Genomic DNA, 25310 nt, shown 5'->3' on the forward strand with positions numbered 1-25310 from the left:
ATAGTTCCCTGATTGTCTTCGAATATTCTAACTGGCATGTGCTGCCTGTCCTTATCCATGCCTTGGAGTAGCTGTACGAGATATAGGCTCTCTTGTGTAGTAGCTGCAAGAGCCATATATTCGGCCTCACAAGTCGACAAGGCGACTGTTTGCTGTTTCCTGGTTTTCCAGGAAATTACTGGACCTCCTTTGATTAAACTGAAGCAGTACCCACTAGTACTCCTCCTGTCCTTCTGGTCTGACGCCCAGTCGGCATCACTATAGCCTTCTAGTTTAAGGCCTTGATCACTTCTCTTGTAACATAGGTCATGTTCAATTGTGCCCTTCAGGTAACGTAGCACTTGCTTAGCTGTTGCCCAGTGCTGTTGTTTTGGCTGTGCTAAGTGTTGCGATAACTTACTGACCACCCAGCTTAAATCTGGTCTAGTAGAAGTCATTATATAGATCAGACTGCCAACTATCTCTCTGTAACCTGTGGCATCAACAACCTCACCCTCCTCATCAAAATTTGGCTTTTGCTCACAGGGTGTTGATCTCGGTTTACACTCAGACATGCCAAATCTCTGGAGCACTTTTGCAATGTGTCTTTCCTGACTCATTTTGACCTCCCCCTTTTTCTGTGTAAAATCAATGCCCAAGAAGTGTTTAAGTTCTCCTAGATCTTTCATTTTGAACTTCATTTTCAGCATTTCTTTTACTTCACTGATCAAATCGTTGTTGTGGGCTGCAATGATCAAATCGTCTACCCAAATAATCAGAATCACCTTCTCGTTTTCAGATTGTTTGTCATAGACACAATTGTCAGCTTCGTTTTGTACAAAACCGTTTCCCACTAGGTGATCATGTAGAAGCTTATTCCAATTACGCCCAGATTGCTTCAGGCCATATAACGATTTGTTCAGTCTACAGACTAAACGATCAGCAGTATTGGACTCTATTTCGAAACCCTCTGGCTGTTCCATATACACCTCGCAGTCCATCGGGGCATGTAAATAAGCCGTTTTCACGTCCATCTGATGGAGCACGAGGTCATCTTGTGCCGCCATCTGCATCAGAATTCTCACAGACGTCATATTAGCAGTCGGGGAGAATGTTTCTTTATAATCTATCCCCTCTACTTGGCTATAGCCTTTAGCTACATATCGGGCTTTGAAAGTTTCAGATTCATCATGGTTCTCTTTAATAGCAAAAACCCAGCGACCTCCCACTGCAGTTTTCCCTTTAGGGAGTGTGGTTAAGTCAAACGTTTCGTTCTCTTTTAAAGAGTTAATCTCTTCTTCCATTGCGTTAACCCACATCTGAGACTTATCAGAGCTCATTGCCTCTTTATATGTTTTTGGTACACCAAATACAGCTCTATAAAAATAATCCACATCTTGCTCATCAGTATATTCTGCTTTACACTGGTATTCATCAAGATATGATGGAGTATTTCTTTCTCTTGTTGGGTAACGATGTTTACCCCCACTATCCTCCTGGTTAGTAGAAAGTGTACCACTTTCTTCTTCTGTACCTCTAGTCTGGCTAGTCTGGGGTTGCTCACCAGTACTAGCTGGTACTTCATACTCGTGTGCTTCTCTATCCTCATAACTGTCTCCATCGCTATGTGGACCTGTTTGCGTCTGGCAATCTTTATTGCTTTTCTGTATGAACTTTACTAATCTATGTTTCAACACTTTCCCCGTCTTTGGATAATAGACATTGTATGCAGGGCTGTATTTGTCATACCCTATGAAAATGCCCTTCTCGCATCTTGGATCCAATTTCTTCTTATCCTGTCTATAAGCATAGCACTCGGTGCCAAAAATCATCATATGGGAAATATTTGGAGTTTTCCCTGTGAAAGCGCTGTATGGGGTTTGCTTTAGTCGTTTACAATAGCACCTATTGCGTATCTGTGCAGCTGTTTGCACAGCAAATCTCCATAGCTGCTTTGGCATCTTGCTTTCTAGCAGCATACACCGTGCCATGTCGAACAATGTTCTCCAATTCCTTTCTGCCGTGCCATTTTGGTGCGGCGAATATGGGGCACTTGTTTGATGACTAATTTTATTCTTTCTTAGCAGGTCTTGGAAACATTTTCCGGTAAACTCTGTACCGTTATCAGACCGTATGGTCTTTACCTGCCCATAGGGGGCAGTGTCGGCTAAGAATTTTTCTGTGGCCTCAGCTGTGTCACTCTTTGACCTTATAAAATATGTCCAAGTCATACCACTATAGTCATCTGTGAAAGCTACGGTGTATTTATACCCATCTCTATCTGCTGGCTCGATCGGGCCGCACAGATCTGTATGGACTAGTTCTAGTATTTCTTTAGCTTTGCTATCTGCCTGCCTATTTCTTGACTCGACAAATTTTCCTTGTGTGCATATGTCACAGTTGAAAGTAGATTTATCGCTTTTCCCCTTAATTTTCATTCCTTCAACTACACACTCTAATCTTGAGACATCGTCAAGGTTACAGTGGCCAAGTATTTTGTGCCACGTTTCAATATCATAGCACCCTTTATATCCATCAACATTTTCATCATCTACTGTAGACAGGTAATACAGTTTTCCATATACATCAATGTTAAATTTGGTACTCTTATTATTATACCCCATCCAATTTTCACCTTCTTTGAAGTGGATTTCTGCTCCGTTGCTTGAAGCTGCTTTGACTGAAAAAATGTTCTGTGGAAACGTCGGGATATACAGGGCCCTCTTCAGTCGTGCTGTTACCCGTCGTCCCTCGCTGTCGACCAAGACGACTTCGGCTTCCCCTCTGGCCCTGGCAACTCCGGTAGCTTTCGTCCCGTCAGCTAGTTCAATCACGTGATTCTTGGGTCTGAAATCTTTATCGATTGTTTTAAACTTTGCAAAGTCATTTATCTTGTGCGATGTTGCACCACAGTCAACCATCAAACCTTTGCTGTTCAGTGTCCTCTTCGTCGGACTAACGATATCGTTCATCTTGAAACAAAATGACCTGTCATCCAAGCCATCAGCGTCCTCCTCTGCCTCTCGGTGCGTGTCCCAGCGTCCGTCCTGGTCTCCGGCTGCACCCTGCTCTTCCCCGGTCACTCCCGCGATGGCGTCTCGCTGTTTACCTCTGTGTGGCGCATGACCCCTGCGATCCGCTCTTCTCGCTCCAGGCATGCTCGTGCACGTTCGAGCGATATGCCCCTTTTTATGGCAGTTATAACACTCGACTTCGGCCATGTCCTTTTTCCTCTCTCTGCCTCTTCCACGCGATGTGCTGGCTGCTCCGGCTGCTCTCACAACGCTGTCTCCGTCTTCACCATTACTCGGCCTGTACCTTTCAGTGTCTTCAAAGCTCCTGAGTTTCGCCTTAAACTCGCTGAATGTCAGGTCACCGTTGCTCTGAGTAATGTGGACCACAAACGGTTTGAAAGAGTCCGGCAAGCCCTTGACTACCATTCCTACTTGCAACCCGTCACTTATGTTCTCGTCGGCTCCTTTTAACGAACCGAATATTGTCTCTGCGCGGACAATGTACTCTGTGACAGTTTCGTTGCTTTCCATGCGAAGTGCAGAGAGTTCACAATATAAACTTACTACTCGCGGCTTTCCTTTGCCTGCGTAATGTTGCCGAAGTATTTTCAACGCCTTCCTCCCGTCCGATGCGGCATCTCTCATGATTAGCGATAAACTCTTATTGTCCAAAACTTGTACCAGTTCGGCGTACGCTTCTTTATTTTTCTTGCTATCAGCTTGAGTTAACTGGATAGCATTCTCAGCTGCAGCGTTGATAACTGGCTCCTTCAGTATGGTCTCGCTGAGCGCCCGCAACTCCATGTGGGCCAGGAAGCGAGTCTCCCACAACTCGTATCCTCTCTCGTCGCCATCGAACAAAAGTCTGTTAAATCGTTGACTAGACATGATGCTGGGCCCATAACCTGTTGCACTGGTCATCTCTTAGCGTAATGTCTACATACGTGTTAAGTATGTTTGGTAACAGACTCCAAAGTAGCTAGCTCGCAGAGCACAATAATACACGTCCACACACTGTGTTTGGCGGGGCAGGAAGAGAAAGTTTATTTCGCACATGCGCAGTAGTAACTTGAGCAGTAACGTCACATACATACGGGATCCACGCAGGGACCAAATAGCTTCGTATAGCGCAGTGATAAACAGTGGCTGTATAAGTGAGACTGTACATTAGCACATACACTTCTGTGTATTATGTTCAACACCCCCCCTTAATAAAGCCTGTTCCTGTCCCCCCTTAATAAAGCCTATTCCTGTCCCCCCCTTAATAAAGCCTGTTCCTCTCCCCCCCCTTAATAAAGCCTGTTCCTGTCCCCCCTTAATAAAGCCTGTTCCTGTCCCCCCCCCTTAATAAAGCCTGTTCCTGTCCCCCCCTTAATAAAGCCTGTTCCTGTCCCCCCCCCTTAATAAAGCCTGTTCCTGTCCCCCCCCCTTAATAAAGCCTGTTCCTGTCCCCCCCCTTAATAAAGCCTGTTCCTGTCCCCCCTTAATAAAGCCTGTTCCTGTCCCCCCCTTAATAAAGCCTGTTCCTGTCCCCCCCTTAATAAAGCCTGTTCCTGTCCCCCCCCCTTAATAAAGCCTGTTCCTGTCCCCCCCCTTAATAAAGCCTGTTCCTGTCCCCCCCCCCTTAATAAAGCCTGTTCCTGTCCCCCCCCCTTAATAAAGCCTGTTCCTTTCCCCCCTTAATAAAGCCTGTTCCTGTCCCCCCTTAATAAAGCCTGTTCCTGTCCCCCCCCTTAATAAAGCCTGTTCCTGTCCCCCCCCCTTAATAAAGCCTGTTCCTGTTAGTAGGACGATCACAGATGGTTACACAACAGCTGCCTCTGCCTCCTGCTCTGCTGTGCTGTGTGGGCTGGCGTGCAATGACCTGCGCTGTTTGAAAGATAAGACTCCTAGAGGAGAAAATAGACTCTTATCTTAACTGTTGCAATGGGGAATAATCGACAAATGTGACAAATGTCTCTCTCTCTCTCTCTCTCTCTCTCTCTCTCTCTCTCTCTCTCTCTCTCTCTCTCTCTCTCTCTCTATCTGTTTGATGTTGGATTCCCAGTTGGTGTAACAATTTGTGTTGGTGGGTTGCTAGCCTACATGTGTGTTTACCAGGCTATCATCAACTGGTCCTTGAAAAGTCTGAAGAAGTCTGAAAATAAATTATCTGCTTAAACAGTTGGACGTCATGGCCCTTAACAGCATTTTTAATCAACAATAGTCTGGCTTTAGTCTCAACTCCAGACCCATGAGAGTTCTTACGCTGATACACTACGTTACTGCATGCTGCAGAGCGGAGCGCAGTGATTCAACGTAATATTTGAGACTGGGGAGAGACCAGTGTTGGGCAGTAGCTTGCTACAAGTAGCGAAGCTACATAGCTTAACTACATTTCTCAGTAGCTTGGTGGTAGCTTCACTACTTTTGAACCAAGGAGCTTTTTCAGTAGCTAAGCTATTTATAGACCCAAGTAGCTTGTAGCTTCCCGCAAAAGCTACAAGCTACTCGCCAGAGAGCAAAGCATGCAGTGGAGATTTCTGCTGTGGTTTGGATTAAACAGGAGGAGACATTGGATATGTCAAGTGTGCCTGTGTAGCCAATAAAGCACTTCCAGTTCCATTATGACGGACAACAAGTGTTGTTGTCTCACCCGTGCCTCTCTTGCAGCAAGACCCGGCACTACTCTGCCTCTGATTGGGTTGGGTTTAGGCATGAAGACTGATGATTGGTTAAGGGTAGGGCAAAATATGTCATGTGCTAGCGAAGTCACATCAGCAATGAACTTTGAAAGATGGCAGAGCCAGAGGGAGCCACTGGCAGTGATGAAGAAGACGTTCTGTTTTTGAATATTGTGCCAGTGAGCAGAAGCGTCATGCCCATTGTAACTGAGGGGGCAATTGCCCCCTCAGATTTTTGAGAGGTAAAAAAAAAAAAAAATTTTTTTTTTTTTTTTTTTAATAAACATAGGCTATATTATTATAGGCTGTGTATGGTAGTTGAAACATAGTTTCAAGTTTACGTTTATGTATGTTTGTAGTTAAAACAAAAACATAAATACTGTATAGGCTACATACAGTACAACACAAAAGGCTGTTATTTACCCTTTGTCGCCACCTGGTGAGTAAATATATATAAGTAAAACCATTAGAATTGACAACCGGTCCGCGACTTTTTTTTCCCATGTATCTACCAGTCCTTGGCACAAAAAAGGTTGGGAACCCCTGCTCTAGAGGAAAGATTTCTACCTTCTGAAAAGGCAATACCAGCCAAAATAAACATTGTGTTACATTGCTTTGAAACATGTGGTCTCCCTTTTTTGTCAAGTCCATTGAGCCTGGGCAGTGGCAATGTACTTAGTCTGGTGATTATGGATCTTTCCAGGAGGCTGAGCAGTTTGGAAAATAGCCTTATGGTTACACCTGCTCAGTCTGTTCATTTAAAATGAGATATTCCTCTAAATCTGGCTTCCAACCCCCCAAATTTTTTGCCGCCCTCCGGGCGGCGCCAGAGTTCGCCCCCTCAGATTTTTGGCTTGCATGACGCCCCTGCCAGTGAGAGTTTCAGTGTGTTTTATAATATAATAAACAATCAAAATGAGGTTTTTTGCCTGCCTATTTGTTTAGTGGAAAGTTGTTCTTTGACAAGAAGTTGATTTCAATGTGAGAAAAAAGTAGCTTTGATGTAGCAAGCTGCTTTTGCCATGTTGCTCGTAGCTTAGCTTGCTACATTTCTCTGGGGATAGCTTCAATGTAGTTTAGCTATATTTAATCAAGAGTAACTGATAGCTTAGCTTACTACATTTTCCAAGTAGCTTGCCCATCACTGGGAGAGACTAAGCTGGGCTTAAGTTTGACGGCTTTAGTCTCGCATTCAATTCCAGGCAACATTCAAAAGTCTTATATTAAATGTGGCTTTGTGGAAGCTGCAGATGCCCTGTTCACACATAAACAAACATCACTTGGTTTCAACGAGTCACCCGGAAATAGAATCAGAGCCAGAGGGGAAGAGAGGGAGCATGGAAGGTCATTAAGTATAAAACTCTGCCCCCTTTAGGCTCGTCGGGCAGATGTGTTGTATGACCAGACACTAAGTTCACTATGCTGTCTGTCTGGCACTGGTTTGAATACAGTGTGTAGTATGTCGGGCTAGAAATAAGCCTTACCATTGAATGTGAATGAGGCTTTGGGTCAGATATTGCCGTTATTTCACAGTAAACATACATCAATGTGTGTGTGTGTGTGTGTGTGTGTGTGTGTGTGTGTGTGTGTGTGTGTGTGTGCGCGTGTGTGTGTGTGCATGTGTGTGTGTGCATGTGTGTGTGTGTGTGTGTGTGTGAGTCTAGTGTAGACGAGTGCTGACACCCACCCACCACCCAACCAACAGAGTGGTATAGAACTGCTGGTCATGCTGGCCGCAGCTCTAAATGGATTTAATGAGAATGTACCTTCAAGCACCATGCAAAGTAATCTGATTACAATCTACTGGGAGGGAGCCGTAATCAAACCGTAGCATAGGCTACCCAGCGATACGTTGCTTTTATGGTTTGAACTGGATGTCTTTTATAAAATAAGAATAGATAAATAAATAAATAAATAAATAAATAAATAAATAAATAAATAAATAAATAAATGTGACTGAAAGTGAGTGAGTGGGAAAAGCAGGGGATTACTGCTTTTAAGGGATTTACTGCATTGTGCTAAAACTGGCATGTGGTGTGTTAGGGGAGTGTGTGTGTGTGTGTGTGTGTGTGTGTGTGTGTGTGTGTGTGTGTGTGTGTGTGTGTGTGTGTGTGTGTGTGTGTGTGTGTGTGTGTGTGTGTGTGTGTGGCGGATGTCAGCAGATGATGCATCATACACGATAAGCCATGAGTTGCTATAAAAAGATGGCACTCTTTAATCATTCAAAAGGCATTACTTAAGCCTGAATGGTAAATCTGGTACAGAGGCTCATTCAGACAGAGGTGAGTGGATTCCTTTTAGTCCGATTTCTAGCTGTTTCAGAGGGGTCCAACTTTCAAATGTAAAAGAAAAAGCAACAAAACTCCTCCATATTGCTCAGCTGGTGTAATCTAAGTCTCCACAAGACCTGAGAAGCCAAGTTGACTTGAAAAGACGCCACTGATGATGTCACTAAAGCCGTTTTCCCACATGCGTACCGGAAAATTACCTGTAAGTCAATATCGGACATTTCCCTTCACACCTGGGCGCTCGCATGTGGGAATATAGCAGCGAAATTGCCTGTATGTTGGGGGGCGGGGCGGCACTGCAGAGCGGGTGGGGAGTGACGTGTCGGCAAAACTCCGATGGTGAAATAAGTTTGCTTGTCACACAATAAATCACACTCGTTTAACTTAAGAGGGCATGTATGTTGTATCATTCACATTCGCTAACCAGTCTTTGAACTGAAATATTTGAAGAAGTTGGGATCCGTGTCTGAGAGAAATAGCCTGGCTGGTTCGATGTTTATCCGTTCACCTGCGTCGCGTTGAAGCACTTTTTACAGACTGGCTTAGTTTGATGTGTCCGGGCTTGCCTTCGCTGTCGGCAACGTAAGCAAAATACTTCCACATTTCGCTTCGTGCATTTGCTTCGTCTGTGTCCCTGTCGGGCTGTGACTGAAGGAGGAGGACTAAAGGACTGTGGCCAGAGAGCGAGCAGGCAGCATAGAGGGGAGAGGGGGAAATCAGCACGCCCACACATGAAGCTGACATACCGCTCTTATTATCACAAGATCATTTCGCCAGTTTGCTTTAATGTGCGCGAATGATTAGATTATGCCCGCTGGAACATTAAGCAACGTGTGTACACCTCGCCCATGAAAGAAGGACCGGTGTCGCGGCAAATGACTGGACCCGTTCTACACTTGTGTCCCTGATCGCGCATACCGCTCTTCCGACTGGCTCGAAACTGATGAAATGTCCGTGATGACGGGGTCGCGCTTATACCGGAAAACAACTTTCACACATTAAGGCATTAGACCACGTTCCGGTCATTTAGCGGTAAAAAGCGCATGTGGGAAAACGGCTATTATGTCTATGACAGAAGTCCTGGAATGTCCTGAGCATGCTCAGTTGCGACGGTTTGACTTTGGGCGCAAACCCGTGTTCTTCTGAGCATGCTCAGTTGCGACGGTTTTGACTTCCAGCAGAAACCCGTGTCCTGATTGGTTGAATCGCACACAATTCTGCTCTGTTCTCCCTCGGGTGCCCAGCAGTGCACCCGCCAAGTTCAAAGTCAATCGGATGAACGTGTCTCGAGGTACGCGAAGGACACACGCACGCGGACGGTCTTGCCTTTATAGACAGACAGCCTTTAGGTTGAATCACTGTTGTGTTATGTCTAGATTAGATATAAAAAAAAATATTATTATGTTTTTCCGATTTCCCTCCCATTTTCTCCCCAATTGTACTTTGCCAATTTTTCCCCCCTGCTGCCCCGATCGCTGCTCCACCCTCTGCCAATCTGGGGAGAGCCGTAGACTAGCACCATGCTTCCTCCGAGACATGCGCTGTAGCCAGCTGCTTCTTCTCACCCGACAGCGGGAGCTTCACCGGTAGGACGTAGCACACGGGAGGATCACGCTATTCCCACCAGTTCCCTTCCTCACCGAACAGGCACCCCGACCGACCAGAGGAGGCGCTAGTGCAGCGACAAGAACAAATACCCTCAAACCGGCTTCCCTCCCGCAGACACCAGCCAATTGTGCCTGTATGGACACCCGACCAAGCCGGAGGTATAGCGCTTTTATCCAAAGTGCTTTACAGTCAGTAGGTACATTCACCCATTCACACACCGATGGCGGAGGCTACCACACAGGGTGCTGGCACACCAACGGGAGCAATTTGGGGTTCAGTGTCTTGCCCAAGGACACTTCGACATGCAGACTGGAGGAGGCGGGAATCGAACCACCGACCTCTTTTATCCAAAGCGATTAGGGGACGACGCGCTCTACCTCCTGAGCTACAGCCGCCCCAGATAGACATGTTGATGAAAATGTGTCTTGGCTTGATCTGGACTAGAAACTCCTATGTGTTGTTGTGTGTTAGTGGCAGCAGGCATTGGAGGACAGGTTGGTTGGTGTTTTCCGCCTGGCCAGTTGGCAGAGTCTCTCCTCCAGATGGCAGCACAGCTCGGGCGGGCTGGGAGGAGAGTGGGAGGCTGGAGAGAGAAGAGACGTTGATGTAAACACTCAGACTCTCACAAAAAGCACTCGTGCAAACGGACACATGGATTATTAGATACATAACGAGTGCAAATTCACTATATGCCAGGCAGCATGTGTGTTACAGATGACATCACTGATGACGTCATCCGTCATCTGGCTGCCTGGCAATATTTAAAATATTGCCAGCCACCCCCCCCAACCCGACCCCCCCGAACAGGCGCCCCGACCGACCAGAGGAGCAGGATTCATACCCAACCAGCTTCCCACCCACAGACACGGCCAGCTCATATTTTAGCCCAAAAATATAAACCAACATCATCATTAAGAGTCCAACACTTTGTCCCAAGAGGGACTTCCATTTGATTTCCATGCAAGCTCTTCCGCACATTGTGCCACTATAGCAACACAAATTTGCGCACACACACACACACACACACGCACACACGCACACACGCACACACGCGCACACACACACACACACACGCACACACGCACACACGCACACACGCACACACACACGCACACACACACACACACACACACACACACACACACACACACACACACACACACACACACACACACACACACACACACACACACACACACACACACACACACGTCATGCACAGACTCAACCCAGACAGAACAGTATAGCAGGCAGGTTAAAAGCACTGGCAGAGGTTCAAAACTGAATTACATCCACTGCTATTGCTTTGGGACTTGTGTGTGTGTGCGCACACATACGCATGTGTGTGTGTGTGTGTGTGTGTGTGTGTGTGTGTGTGTGTGTGTGTGTGTGATGTACACTACCTCTTTCAACATTGAAAACAGCAAAGTCAGGGCCATTATTTCAACTCCTGGCTGTCAAAATAGTAAAATGGCAACTAAATGAAATTGAAATAAAGCAGGTGGATTAGAAAGTTGTAAACACGCTAAACCAGGCCTGTCAAACCTGTTGGGTAAACCAATACACCTGATGGGATTACATTAGATAGACAGAGAAGCACACTTCCCGCTTGTAACAGGTGTGTGTGTGTGTGTGTGTGTGTGTGTGTGTGTGTGCGCACATGTACGCGCACACGTACGTGTGTGTGTGTGTGCGACTGCGCGCGTGTGTGAGAGAGAGAGAGAGAGAGTTGAGTGTGTGGTAGGGTATCAGTGTCATACAAAAGTTAAGGTATTTCTGCCTTCGGAGCTATTACGCCCGCTCTTTAAAGGAACAGTTCACCAAAAATGAAACTTCAGTCATTATCTACTCACCCTCGTGCCAATGGAAGGACAGCTGAAGTTTATACTAAATATACAATATAAAGCTCGTTGACTTGAGAATTGGACAGGGCCTTTAAGTGCACAAAGGAAGCAGTCCTGGAGTTTCACAGCAAAACATTGTTGCAGCATTCTCCAAAACAAGGGAAGTAAATGGTAATTAGTTTCAAACGTAAAAACAACCGAATATATATATATATATATATATATATATATGCGATTGTATGCCTCTGCCAACAAGTCAAGTTGCAATCTACATCCATGTGTGTCCAGACTCATACAAGTGCAAATACCTTGAAGCCCACAGCACGGTGCTGTGGCCATTTAGCCTTATGGCACTTTAGGCAATGTCTGGGGGTACCTCAACAACACGGATAATCATAAACATGGTAAATGGTCCTACCCCTAAACCCCCTTCCTACGCCTTGAACCCTACGACCTCTATGACCTTCCTATCCCTAGCTACGGGCCCTTTGCACTATAGCCCCACCCCCCTTCATTGATGGAACAGACGTGAGGTCACAGTGACCTTGACCTTTGACTACCAAAATCGAATCAATTAATCCTTTGAGGCAAATTTGAAGAAATTACCTCAAGGCGATCCTGAGATATGGCTTAACGAGCAGGGAAGTATGGACAACCTAAAAACATAATTCCTCCGCCCACGGCTGTTGCCCCGCAGCCTGCTTCCAGTGAGGCAGACTACCTGGACTCCCATCCTCTTCTTTCCCATCTTCTCTGGTGGAATGTCAGCCATTGTACGACATCTTGGAAATACACAAACACTACATTCAGGCACTGTGTGTGTTTATATTGCATATTTATTTTCTGTTTCAGCAGAATAAAAAAAGAGTTAAATACAAGCTCTCTTGAATCATCTGATCATCATTTACTCAGCATTTCAAAACGGTAATAAAATAGAATGATTGTACCATCTTACAAAAATCACTCCGTTGTCAATCTTCAAGTCTGTGCCTTTTATCATCAAACATTTAAGATCTGTCTGCGAAATGACAATGAGGATTTATTTGCATTAGTTCGCCAAGTCTATTCAAGCAATTAATGTCCATTTACGGTATTTTGAATGCTACTCTTCTGTACATTTAGCAAGATTATTACAGTATCCACACATAAATCCACTATATTATGCCTCGAAAAGGACCAGTTCTGCTCATGAGATTCAAGTAATTGACTATATTGCATAAGGTATGTATGGACACAGACTATATTGCATAAGGTATGTATGGACACAGACTATATTGCATAAGGTATGTATGGACACAGCCTTTTTAAAGGGATACATGCATAATGTAACAGACTGGAGCAGTGCAATAAGCAGTAAGGCTACAACGCAGCATCACCTCCCATGACAGGAGTCTGACTTCACCTTGCACTTGATTACATAAACATGACACAGTACAGTACATTCTCCCTAAGTGGTTTATAGCAGTAAATATATGTGGTTATGGCATCGATTACAGCTGATTAAATAAGATTACATTTTGGTATAAATAAATGGGTTGAAGGCCACCAAAACTTGTACGTCTTCAATAGAGTTTTGTACATTTAATTGTCCTTAAAAGGTGCTTCATGTAGCATTTTCACCCATCAATATAGCATTGTCAAATGAATAGTGCTACCTTGGTAAAATAACTGGCAACAGAAAACAGCATGGTGGAGACGATCTTACACGACACATGGTTTGGCTACTGCTCATGTTTCTCTAAAGGTGCGTTCACACCGACCTAAAGTTAAAGTTTTTCGCTGGCATCGAGCTTACATACAAAGTCAATGCAAACGAGCGATTGAGTGTATATTCGCCCGGGAGAAAAATCGCTGGGTGTCCGAGCGACAGAGACAGAGCGACAGGGCGAAAATTAGCTCGTCGCCCGAGATTAAATATCGCAACTCGAGCAAAATTTCGCTGGCAATAGTCGCTCGCCGGCGCCGCTCAACGCTGATTGGCTGCCGTAACCCCGGAGTATTTATTCATTCTTGCATCGGGGGGAAAAAACAGTTGTGTTGTTTGTGTTTTCATCCTGTCTAACGTTAGAGCTGTGTGCGGCTTGTTTCTTGACAGTGAAGATCTCTCTCTCAAGCTCGCTGCACCCCGCCCACATCTATCAAGCTCTGAGTATGAACACCTCAGCCCGAGGGCGGAGTGCGCTCCCGGTTTGCGGAGCAACTTAAACACAGCGACAGAGCGATTCCAAAGGGTTGAATCGAGCGACAGGGAGAAAAATGAATCTCGGTGTGAACACAGCTTAAGTGAAGGCCACATTTCCCATAAGCCCAAATGCTTCCTGTTGTGAGGAGGATGTTGTTAAAACCCCAATGTTTTTTTTAAGCTTCAATATAGCAGCTTTTAAATCATTTTGATGGCACACTGACTTCTTCTAATAGGGAGAATGGTGCCTCTGTCATTCCCATTCTGCCCCCCGAATGCCTGTTTCCAGCAGCATGTAAACTGTGAGGCTCCGTGCCGGAGCAGGTCAAGTTGCCTGGAGCTTTTAATGCCATTTCCTGCTGCAGCATTTTCAGATTAAAAGTTAAATTCCTAAAATACAATTTGTGGAGTTGCTACTTTATAAACATTAAACATATATAACTGTTATATGTATAAACAAAGACTGGCTGTATGAGAAGACCTCATAGATTAACTTCATTTGCTCAGTGGTCACGTGAAGTCCATAAAACACACAACAAACGGGAAAGGGAGAATGTTTTGGGGTGCTTGTGGGGCAGTTGGAGTGAGAATACTGGTAAAAAAAAAAAAATCATACTAGAAAATAAAAAATATAATAATAAAAAATATAATAACATAATAATAAAAGTTGCAGGTCATTATGGGATGTCAGAGTTTGCACTAGGGATGAAACCGTGATAAAGTTCCCTTAGTCACCATACCGTTTCAAATTGTCATTATCATTAAAACCGTGTTACCGTGATCATCAACTAAAGTTAGCAACAGCCTTCCAGACGCAGACGTGCAGCCTCAGTCAGTGTATCAGTCATTTATACTGATAACTGCAATCATATTTTGGTCACTATAATCTGGATATGAAATCTTCATATTGTTTCATCTCTAGTTTGCACAAAGACCAGGCAGGAGCGCTTTGCATTCCAAACTCAGGCATCTAAAAAGAGAGTTGGCATCAAGAGCACATACTGTGGTCCAAGAAAATGTCAGGGGCCAAGGTAGGACCGCTCTCTAATTGTTGCTTCCAGCAGTGGTTTAGGCTTCGTAAAAGACTTCTCGTTGCTGTTCGGCCCAAAATAGCACCTTCAGAAACGTCACTTGACCAGCTAAAACAAGACGGAGAAAACAGGTACAGAGAGAAAACTCAAACATAAGACAACTGCCTTTGCCCACGGGCAACACTTCCCTTTTCCTGTATCAACAGTTGGTGTGTTGTGAACACAGTGAGCAAGCAGCATGTACAAGATTCAAACAAAAGCTTTAGAAATATTAACCTCGCATGGAAGAACAATACTGTAGGATTAAACCGTTCTAGAGACTATGGGATCAACCCAAAAAACACAAGAACATTTTTGGTAAGTACATTCTGCAAATAGTGAAGAAGCAGACGGAGCAGCAGCTCGTCCTTCTCAGCAGTGAGTTTGGTTTGTGAGAGCAGCTGTAAAAAGCATGTGAGTGGAGAGGAGAGTGGGTAGCAGGAGAGCTACATCACACACACTAAGTGCTAGTGCTGCAGTGTGAAGCATGACACAGAGGGAACAATGCATTACCACCACATAATAAGCCCAGCAGACCAACCATCTGAACATTGCTTTCAGTTTACCACCATGGCCATGCTAGTTGTTTGTTAGATTGAGTACGTTCAAACAACCCCCTCAAAACAACAACAACACATTTAGCCTGACTTTGGAGCGTTATTTAGCCTCGTTCCCGACAAGCTAACATGACACGGGTTGATACCAATGGATGTCTTCTAGTTTCATACCGATACCAGTAGCTTCACCCTAGCCTTAAAAATGAGCCCGCTACAGCCGAGGACATCTGCGATTAAAAATTGTGCTATAATAAGTGCATAAACCACCATAAAAAGGTGAGTAAACACGATGTATTTAAAAAGGTAACCTTAACCCTAACCCACACTACAGCCATGGTTCTAATTACCATGCACTCACAATGGGGCTTATGATGTTCTTAATGATTAAGTTACGAGCAGCACTTGAGGTAAAACACAGTTTGGGGGGGGGGGGGGGGGGATATTCGATACTGTGGGAAATATCGTGACATTCACAAAATATCCCAATATTCGGTACACCAAAACTCCTCTCCCATGAATACACTGCTAAAGTCCAACTGAGTGGAGTGGGGTACGGATCTACACAGATTTGACAATTGCTAGTTAACTTATTCACACGCTGGACATATTTGTTCATGTCATATTCTGGGTGGAAGAGTGACCGGAAGCAGATGGAAGCACGGGCAAACTGGTCCAATTGGTATACCAACTGGAACTCCTACTCACAACAGTCAGGAAGGCTGTACAGTCCATCAGTTAGTATTAAAGTTGATGTGATTCCCTTTGTAGCCAGTCCTCCATCATACAGTGGGACAGAATAACATTGGAGGAAGAATGACTTTGGTTCAGAAGTGCTAAAGCTGTGATAGCGAAATATAAAATAGCTACTTTGGATGTGCAGTTTTTAAAGATGAGCGTGGCATTTGTAGTCCAAGTTGCAGAATGGTATACATCCTAGGCAGTAGTCTGATACACAGTCAGTATACATCCTAGGCAGTAGTCTGATACACAGTCAGTCAGTATACATCCTAGGCAGTAGTCTGATACACAGTCAGTATACATCCTAGGCAGTAGTCTGATACACAGTCAGTCAGTATACATCCTAGGCAGTAGTCTGATACACAGTCAGAGAGCATGATTTTCAAGTTGCAATGGCACTGAAGAACTGAAGCTCTGACCAAAGTTTCCTATATTCATGGTGATACTTGAAGGAGCCAGGGGGGAACATGGGTGTTGAAGTTAAGAGATGAGCATCTTGCTCAGGGTCCCCGCACATTTTCATGGATAAACTTACAAGACCTTCAATAGAATTTCCATGTAATGTGAGGCGGTGACTCTGAATCAATACCAGAACTTATTACCACACTGGACAATTAGGACACACCACTTTATATTGGGGGCGACTGTAGCTCAGGAGGTAGAGCGGGTCGTCCACTAATCGCTTTGGATAAAAGAGGTCGGTGGTTCGATTCCCGGCTCCTCCAGTCTGCATGTCGAAGTGTCCTTGGGCAAGACACTGAACCCCAAATTGCTCCCGTTGGTGTGCCAGCACCCTGCGTGGTAGCCTGCCGCCATCGGTGTGTGAATGGGTGAATGTACCTACTGATTGTAAAGCACTTTGGATAAAAGCGCTATATAAATGCAGGCCATTTACCATTTATTTATTGGATTTTAGTGCTTTACACTCACTGCATCACATTGCATGGAAGCTATTCAAATAAATCACGGATTTTCCATACAAATATAATATAAAATACAAGAAGCACTAAACTCATAGTATATAAAAAGGTGTGTTTTTTTTTCTTTTTGTCCAGTGTATTAATAATTTCTGCTATTGATTTGGAGTCAGTCAATGGGTCATATTACATGAAAGCTCTTCCAAAAAAAGAGCAAAAATCTATTTTAAATATGCGAATTCCATGATTTTCGAAAACTTTCAATGATTTTACAAATTCCATTACTTTTCCAGGCCTGGAAAACGAGATCTTAAAACTCCATGGGCCCTATCTTGGTACAGGCGATATCCCCTATTTGCGCACCTGTTTGCATGTGCCTTAAGACAGGGAAGATAGCGGTCTGCCTTGCGCATTTGTCCAGGTGTTATGCCGAGTTTTGCACCCCCGCCCGGCAGTATCCCCACCTCACGGGAGCGTAATGATTTATACAGAAATGTAACTGTTTAAAAGTGATATAATTGTCTGGGTAGACGTGACCTCCCTGATTTATAAGTTAAAACAGCCCCGAAATATGTTGGGGATGCAATTCTCGGCGGGGATGCGGAAATGTTCACGGCACGTGCCGCAGGCGCAAATTAGAGCCGTGCCAAATCATCAAAATCTGCCAGCGCAAACGCGATTTGGGTGGTCTTAAGTACCAGAATTATTACACAGGTGTGGCCAGCCAAGGCTGGGCATTACGTCAATCAAAACCAATCCCAATCAGATTCCCGTCTCGCGATCGCTGTTTGCGCGAGGCATGCAATATGCTGTAATTCTCTCCATGCGTAATAGAGTGTACTCACTTGTGCGAGGACAGAGAGAGATGGAGAGAGCTTATTGACAGATCATCTGTGGTGCCAAAGATCCTAGGGGTTATGGGATAGGTGAAGGTGAATAGCCTATGTCCATTGTCCAACAAGTTTTCTCAATTAAATTCCCTCTTTGCGATGTGATAAAAGTTTGTCAGTGAGTTATAGTTGATTGCCTCAGTGAATTATCTGCTAATACCCAATTTTAGCAGCAGAATTTAATGTCCTGGCATGGCAAGGCTGTGCGTAATGACATATCCAAAAGGAATTTTACTTTGCACTGTGCTGCGCAGCACGGAGATTATGGTGCGCTCCAGCGCAGCGAGGTATTTAGCGCGTAAGAGGTGCTTTTCAAAGCTCTTAGCGCAAAGTAATTACACGCTGCTGACGATAGGATAATGCCATCTATCGCCACATTTTAGCGCTGAAACGCCTGCTTTGGCATGTGGCAGCCAATGCCCAGTACAATTATAACAGGCATTGCGCACGGCGTTAAACGAGCGCAAACGCTAAATTACCGCTTTTGCGAAGATAGGGCCCCATGACTTTTCCAGGTTTTCCATGACCATGGGAACATAATGCGTGATGTCGAAGCTGCAGCGGATAGCGAGAGTTCTGAGATCCGGACTTTAGCGTAGGTCCGTCGCAGTGTTGAGCGGTCCTGATGGAGCTTCTTATGTGGGCAGGGGGCCGTCATGGCAGAGCATGATGTTGAAGGAGCGGACGGAGCCTCCTATGTGGGCGGGGGCCGTCATTGTGGAGCATGATGTTGAAGGAGTGGGCCGAGCCTCCTATGTGGGCGGGGGGCCGTCGTAGCGGAGCATGATGTTGAAGGAGCGGGCGAAGTTGTTGGACAGAGAGCAGCTGCTGCTCTCGTCCATGAGGGGCAGCAGAGAGGCCAGGAGGAGCAGAGTCAGCAGGAGCAGCCAGAGGGGGAGGGCCAGGCGACAGACCCGCTGCAGCAGCCCGGAACTCTGCTGCTGCAAGACAACCACACACATGGTTAGGGTAGTGCGACGCAAACATGGCACACATACTACATACAGAGTAAGGATAGTGCCATGCAAACATGGCACACATACTACATACAGAGTAAGGATAGTGCCATGCAAACATGGCACACATACTACATACAGAGTTAGGATAGTGCCACGCAAACATGGCACACATACTACATACAGAGTAAGGATAGTGCCATGCAAACATGGCACACATACTACATACAGAGTAAGGATAGTGCCATGCAAACATGGCACACATACTACATACAGAGTTAGGATAGTGCCATGCAAACATGGCACACATACCACATACAGAGTTAGGATAGAGACACGCAAACATGGCACACATACCACATACAGAGTTAGGATAGTGCCACGCAAACATGGCACACATACTACATACAGAGTTAGGATAGACACGCAAACATGGCACACATACCACATACAGAGTTAGGATAGTGCCATGCAAACATGGCACACATACCATACGTGGTAACCTGGTGTATGAATGGGTGAATGTACCAACTGACTGTAAAGCGCTTTGGATAAAAGCGCTATATAAATGCAGGCCATTTACCATTTACCATATTGCGTGTGTTTGTATACTTTTTACTGCACCGTGGATGTGAGAGAAACTACATTTCAATCCTCTGTATGTCGTGCATATACAGTATAGCAGAATTGACAATAAAGTTGACCTTGACCTTGAAATATCCAGATTACCAGAATAGTCCCCTCAATATTATTATGTCCCAGATAATGGATCCAATAGGATCTAAACGTTGTCCATTCTTGTGTCTCAATAAACTCTACGGCATGAAGTGTGCAGGCTCTACCTTTTTTCATTTATCTGAGCTCTTTTGCTATAGCCTCCCACCTGTATACGTGATGTGCATATAATTGTTCCCTTTCAACCAGATAATCATACCGCAATATAAATTCAGCTATGAAGTATGCATATTAAAAAGGCAAGATAAACACCCATACATGTGTCATTGACATGTGCTAAAATGTAGATTTGGTGTGCAGAGGTCACAGAGTGGGCGAGCATGGAGGCACCTCTGATTGCATCCAGCCAATTTATCTGAGTCACTCTGAACACATGCATTTACACAGAGAGCAGTCAGAGTCACTCTGACCACATGCATTTACACAGAGGGGAGTCAGAGTCACTCTGAACACATGCATTTACACAGAGGGGAGTCAGAGTCACTCTGAACACATGCATTTACACAGAGGGGAGTCAGAGTCACTCTGAACACATGCATTTACACAGAGAGGAGTCAGAGTCACTCTGAACACATGCATTTACACAGAGAGGAGTCAGAGTCACTCTGAACACATGCATTTACACAGAGGGGAGTCAGAGTCCTGAGTCACTCTGAACACATGCATTTACACAGAGAGGAGTCAGAGTCACTCTGAACACATGCATTTACACAGAGAGGAGTCAGAGTCACTCTGAACACATGCATTTACACAGAGAGGAGTCAGAGTCACTCTGAACACATGCATTTACACAGAGGGGAGTCAGAGTCCTGAGTCACTCTGAACACATGCATTTACACAGAGGGGAGTCAGAGTCACTCTGAACACATGCATTTACACAGAGAGGAGTCAGAGTCACTCTGAACACATGCATTTACACAGAGAGGAGTCTGAGTCACTCTGAACACATGCATTTACACAGAGAGGAGTCAGAGTCACTCTGAACACATGCATTTACACAGAGGGGAGTCAGAGTCACTCTGAACACATGCATTTACACAGAGGGGAGTCAGAGTCCTGAGTCACTCTGAACACATGCATTTACACAGAGGGGAGTCAGAGTCCTGAGTCACTCTGAACACATGCATTTACACAGAGGGGAGTCAGAGTCACTCTGAACACATGCATTACACAGAGAGGAGTCAGAGTCACTCTGAACACATGCATTTACACAGAGAGGAGTCAGAGTCACTCTGAACACATGCATTTACACAGAGGGGAGTCAGAGTCACTCTGAACACATGCATTTACACAGAGAGGAGTCAGAGTCTGAGTCCCTCTGAACACATGCATTTACACAGAGAGGAGTCAGAGTCACTCTGAACACATGCATTTACACAGAGGGGAGTCAGAGTCACTCTGAACACATGCATTTACACAGAGAGGAGTCAGAGTCACTCTGAACACATGCATTTACACAGAGAGGAGTCAGAGTCACTCTGAACACATGCATTTACACAGAGAGGAGTCAGAGTCACTCTGAACACATGCATTTACACAGAGAGGAGTCAGAGTCACTCTGAACACATGCATTTACACAGAGGAGAGTCAGAGTCACTCTGAACACATGCATTTACACAGAGGGGAGTCAGAGTCACTCTGAACACATGCATTTACACAGAGGGGAGTCAGAGTCACTCTGAACACATGCATTTACACAGAGGGGAGTCAGAGTCACTCTGAACACATGCATTTACACAGAGAGGAGTCAGAGGACTTGCAGTAGAAACCACATTGGAATTGGGGCTTAAAAACATAAATCACACCATCAACAAGGACAGTATAGGTCAAAAACAAAAAGACAGAATAAAAAGAAAGTAATACACAACATGCTTGGATAGAGCCGGCAATCACCTAGCTAGGGGGAAGCAGCAGGAAGTGACCCTTACTCTTACAAGACCATTAAATGCACAGTTAACAATGGTAATTTTATGACATCAAAGTACATTATGAGGTATCATAGCATCATATAGGGCTGTGCAATAAAATCGATACGGCAATATATTGTGATTTTTTTTAAATTAATAATAATGTCAACTAATCAATGCTGATGCTGGATGCTAATAGATAGAGTGTGGATAATACAGTAGCCTACATGCTTTGAATCCCTTAGTTTGAGCTATGCAGTGTTCTAAGCAGACTGGATGGCATGCAGCAGATGATAGAACGCTCATCCATAAGAGAACTTGAGACTTGACTTGGACTATAGCTCAAAGACTTGAGACTTGACTTGGACTATAGCTCAAAGACTTGAGACTTGCCCGGCCACGACCCATTGCTGCGCAGCAGCTATAATTCTATACTAGGATTGACCGTGTGAAATAAATCAGTGAGTTGGATTTATGACAGATGCTGATGATGTCATAGTCATTGTGACAGCATCAGTGATGTCATAAATCCTTCCCTGTAGAGGCTATAAGTAGGACCGGTTAGAGCACACTCGTCCAAAAATGCACGCAGGACGCCATGACTGTGAGGAAGAGCCGTTTCAGATGTCTTTCAAGAATCTGAGGGTGGATGCTGATAGTTTGCATGGTGCGGTGCCTCAGGCGTGTCCTGACACCAGTGGAGCCAAGCCCAAACTCAGCTGCCCAAAGGACAACTGGCATGGCTGCATGAGAAAAACATCTCGAGGCGCATCCAGGACCCAGAGGTGTCGGAGGTCCCAGTCTCCCATCCTCCACCCGCCCAAGTTCACCTACTGCAGCAGTAGTGCAGCGCCGACACCTTCACCCTCTAGCGGCTGCCTGAAGCACCAGTGCCTGGCTGTGCCCGAGTCTGTGGAGGAGCCTTCTCCCGGTGGAGATGGAAAGCCCTCCAGCGTGGTGTATGATCTCATGGGGCTCCACAACGTCATCTCAGAAAGCGAGAGGGACTCGGCGAGACGCAGCTCCCCTCGCACGTGCTCAGAACAGGCACGGGCCTATGTAGACGACATCACTATAGAGGACCTTTCTAGCTACATGGAGTATTACCTCTACATCCCCAAGATGTCACACATGGCCGAGATGATGTACACTTAAAAACTAAAATATGTAAGGAAAATAAAATAAGGAGAATTAAAAATAAAATTAGGAAATTCACAATGGAGTGGATGACATCACACTCTGACTGACGTTGCATCTGGTCGCAGCTATTGCGAATTTGTGCGTGTTTATTATTTTGTTCTTTATGGATTGTTTAGTTTACAAATGAAGTTGTGAAAACTCTTGGTGCAGCAGGGTCTTGCAGAGAGATGTAACTCTTGGTGCAGGAGGGTCTTGCAGAGAGATGTAACTTGGTGCAGGGTCTTGCAGAGAGATGTAACTCTTGGTGCAGGGTCTTGCAGAGAGATGTAACTCTTGGTGCAGGAGGGTCATGCAGAGAGATGTAACTCTTGGTGCAGGGTCATGCAGAGAGATGTAACTCTTGGTGCAGGGTCATGCAGAGAGATGTAACTCTTGGTGCAGGGTCATGCAGAGAGATGTAACTCTTGGTGCAGGAGGGTCATGCAGAGAGATGTAACTCTTGGTGCAGCGTCTTGCAGAGAGATGTAACTTGGTGCAGGGTCATGCAGAGAGATGTAACTCTTGGTGCAGGGTCATGCAGAGAGATGTAACTCTTGGTGCAGGGTCATGCAGAGAGATGTAACTCTTGGTGCAGGGTCATGCAGAGAGATGTAACGGGAGGAATATGCAAACTTGTAATGCCAAGTGTGATTATGTTTGTGGTGTTGTGGCCTCAGAGGTCTCCCATCTGGATGTCATTTAACTCAGTAAAGAAGCAAACCGGGTAGGACCCGTGCAATGTGCTTGAGTGACATCACTGATGAGATCATCACTGATGACATCACTCACTAAAGCAAGGCATGTAAGATATGTGGGAAGACTGACTGTGTGGTAGCTAAGTGGGATAGAAAGATAGAAATGTGCAGTGTAAAGAAGGAGCAAGCCAAGAGCCTACATCATGATACTGGTTCTGCTGAGTGTAAAGAAGGAGCAAGTCAAGAGCCTACATCATGATACTGGTTCTGCTGAGTGTAAAGAAGGAGCAAGTCAAGAGCCTACATCATGATACAGGTTCTGCTGAGTGTAAAGAAGGAGCAAGTCAAGAGCCTACATCATGATACAGGTTCTGCTGAGTGTAAAGAAGGAGCAAGTCAAGAGCCTACATCATGATACAGGTTCTGCTGAGTGTAAAGAAGGAGCAAGTCAAGAGCCTACATCATGATACTGGTTCTGCTGAGTGTAAAGAAGGAGCAAGTCAAGAGCCTACATCATGATACTGGTTCTGCTGAGTGTAAAGAAGGAGCAAGTCAAGAGCCTACATCATGATACTGGTTCTGCTGAGTGTAAAGAAGGAGCAAGTCAAGAGCCTACATCATGATACAGGTTCTGCTGAGTGTAAAGAAGGAGCAAGTCAAGAGCCTACATCATGATACTGGTTCTGCTGAGTGTAAAGAAGGAGCAAGTCAAGAGCCTACATCATGATACTGGTTCTGCTGAGTGTAAAGAAGGAGCAAGTCAAGAGCCTACATCATGATACTGGTTCTGCTGAGTGTAAAGAAGGAGCAAGTCAAGAGCCTACATCATGATACAGGTTCTGCTGAGTGTAAAGAAGGAGCAAGTCAAGAGCCTACATCATGATACTGGTTCTGCTGAGTGTAAAGAAGGAGCAAGTCAAGAGCCTACATCATGATACAGGTTCTGCTGAGTGTAAAGAAGGAGCAAGTCAAGAGCCTACATCATGATACAGGTTCTGCTGAGTGTAAAGAAGGAGCAAGTCAAGAGCCTACATCATGATACTGGTTCTGCTGAGTGTAAAGAAGGAGCAAGTCAAGAGCCTACATCATGATACTGGTTCTGCTGAGTGTAAAGAAGGAGCAAGTCAAGAGCCTACATCATGATACTGGTTCTGCTGAGTGTAAAGAAGGAGCAAGTCAAGAGCCTACATCATGATACGGGTTCTGCTGAGTGTAAAGAAGGAGCAAGCCAAGAGCCTACATCATGATACAGGTTCTGCTGAGTGTAAAGAAGGAGCAAGTCAAGAGCCTACATCATGATACAGGTTCTGCTGAGTGTAAAGAAGGAGCAAGTCAAGAGCCTACATCATGATACAGGTTCTGCTGAGTGTAAAGAAGGAGCAAGTCAAGAGCCTACATCATGATACTGGTTCTGCTGAGTGTAAAGAAGGAGCAAGTCAAGAGCCTACATCATGATACAGGTTCTGCTGAGTGTAAAGAAGGAGCAAGTCAAGAGCCTACATCATGATACAGGTTCTGCTGAGTGTAAAGAAGGAGCAAGTCAAGAGCCTACATCATGATACAGGTTCTGCTGAGTGTAAAGAAGGAGCAAGTCAAGAGCCTACATCATGATACAGGTTCTGCTGAGTGTAAAGAAGGAGCAAGTCAAGAGCCTACATCATGATACAGGTTCTGCTGAGTGTAAAGAAGGAGCAAGTCAAGAGCCTACATCATGATACAGGTTCTGCTGAGTGTAAAGAAGGAGCAAGTCAAGAGCCTACATCATGATACTGGTTCTGCTGAGTGTAAAGAAGGAGCAAGTCAAGAGCCTACATCATGATACTGGTTCTGCTGAGTGTAAAGAAGGAGCAAGTCAAGAGCCTACATCATGATACAGGTTCTGCTGAGTGTAAAGAAGGAGCAAGTCAAGAGCCTACATCATGATACGGGTTCTGCTGAGTGTCCACGAAGGAAGAAGGAAAGGGAAGTGAACAAGACCAGAGAAGAACGGGGGTTATCATAATGCTGAGGCTGCTGAGAGGTGCAGATGGGAAAGAAACAAAGACAGGTTGGAAGTGCATAAGGATCTGGAGAAGAAAAAGGAGGGAA

At 45.1% G+C, this 25310-nt stretch overlaps 2 protein-coding genes across 2 annotated transcripts in view; one reads left to right on the forward strand and one right to left on the reverse strand.

The window, feature by feature from the left end:
- Positions 1-18054: 18054 nt before the first annotated feature.
- The window catches only part of syne3 (spectrin repeat containing, nuclear envelope family member 3), a gene marked incomplete at its 5' end in the record, with an annotated part of 67229 nt that continues 59973 nt past the window's right edge, over positions 18055-25310 (reverse strand). The window contains one exon of the mRNA XM_083633214.1: positions 18055-18688. Coding sequence (XP_083489340.1) covers positions 18503-18688 — 186 coding nt within the window. The 3' untranslated portion in view covers positions 18055-18502. The remainder of the gene's footprint in view (positions 18689-25310) is intronic.
- LOC310774238 (oxidative stress-responsive serine-rich protein 1-like) lies at positions 21931-22503 on the forward strand (the record flags this gene model as incomplete). Its single annotated transcript, XM_083634288.1, has 1 exon — positions 21931-22503. One exon carries the CDS (start codon positions 21931-21933, stop codon positions 22501-22503), a length of 573 nt encoding a protein of 190 aa, XP_083490414.1.

The sequence above is a fragment of the Poromitra crassiceps genome (assembly GCF_964638095.1).
Source record: "Poromitra crassiceps genome assembly, chromosome: 3".
NCBI lineage: Eukaryota > Metazoa > Chordata > Actinopteri > Beryciformes > Melamphaidae > Poromitra > Poromitra crassiceps.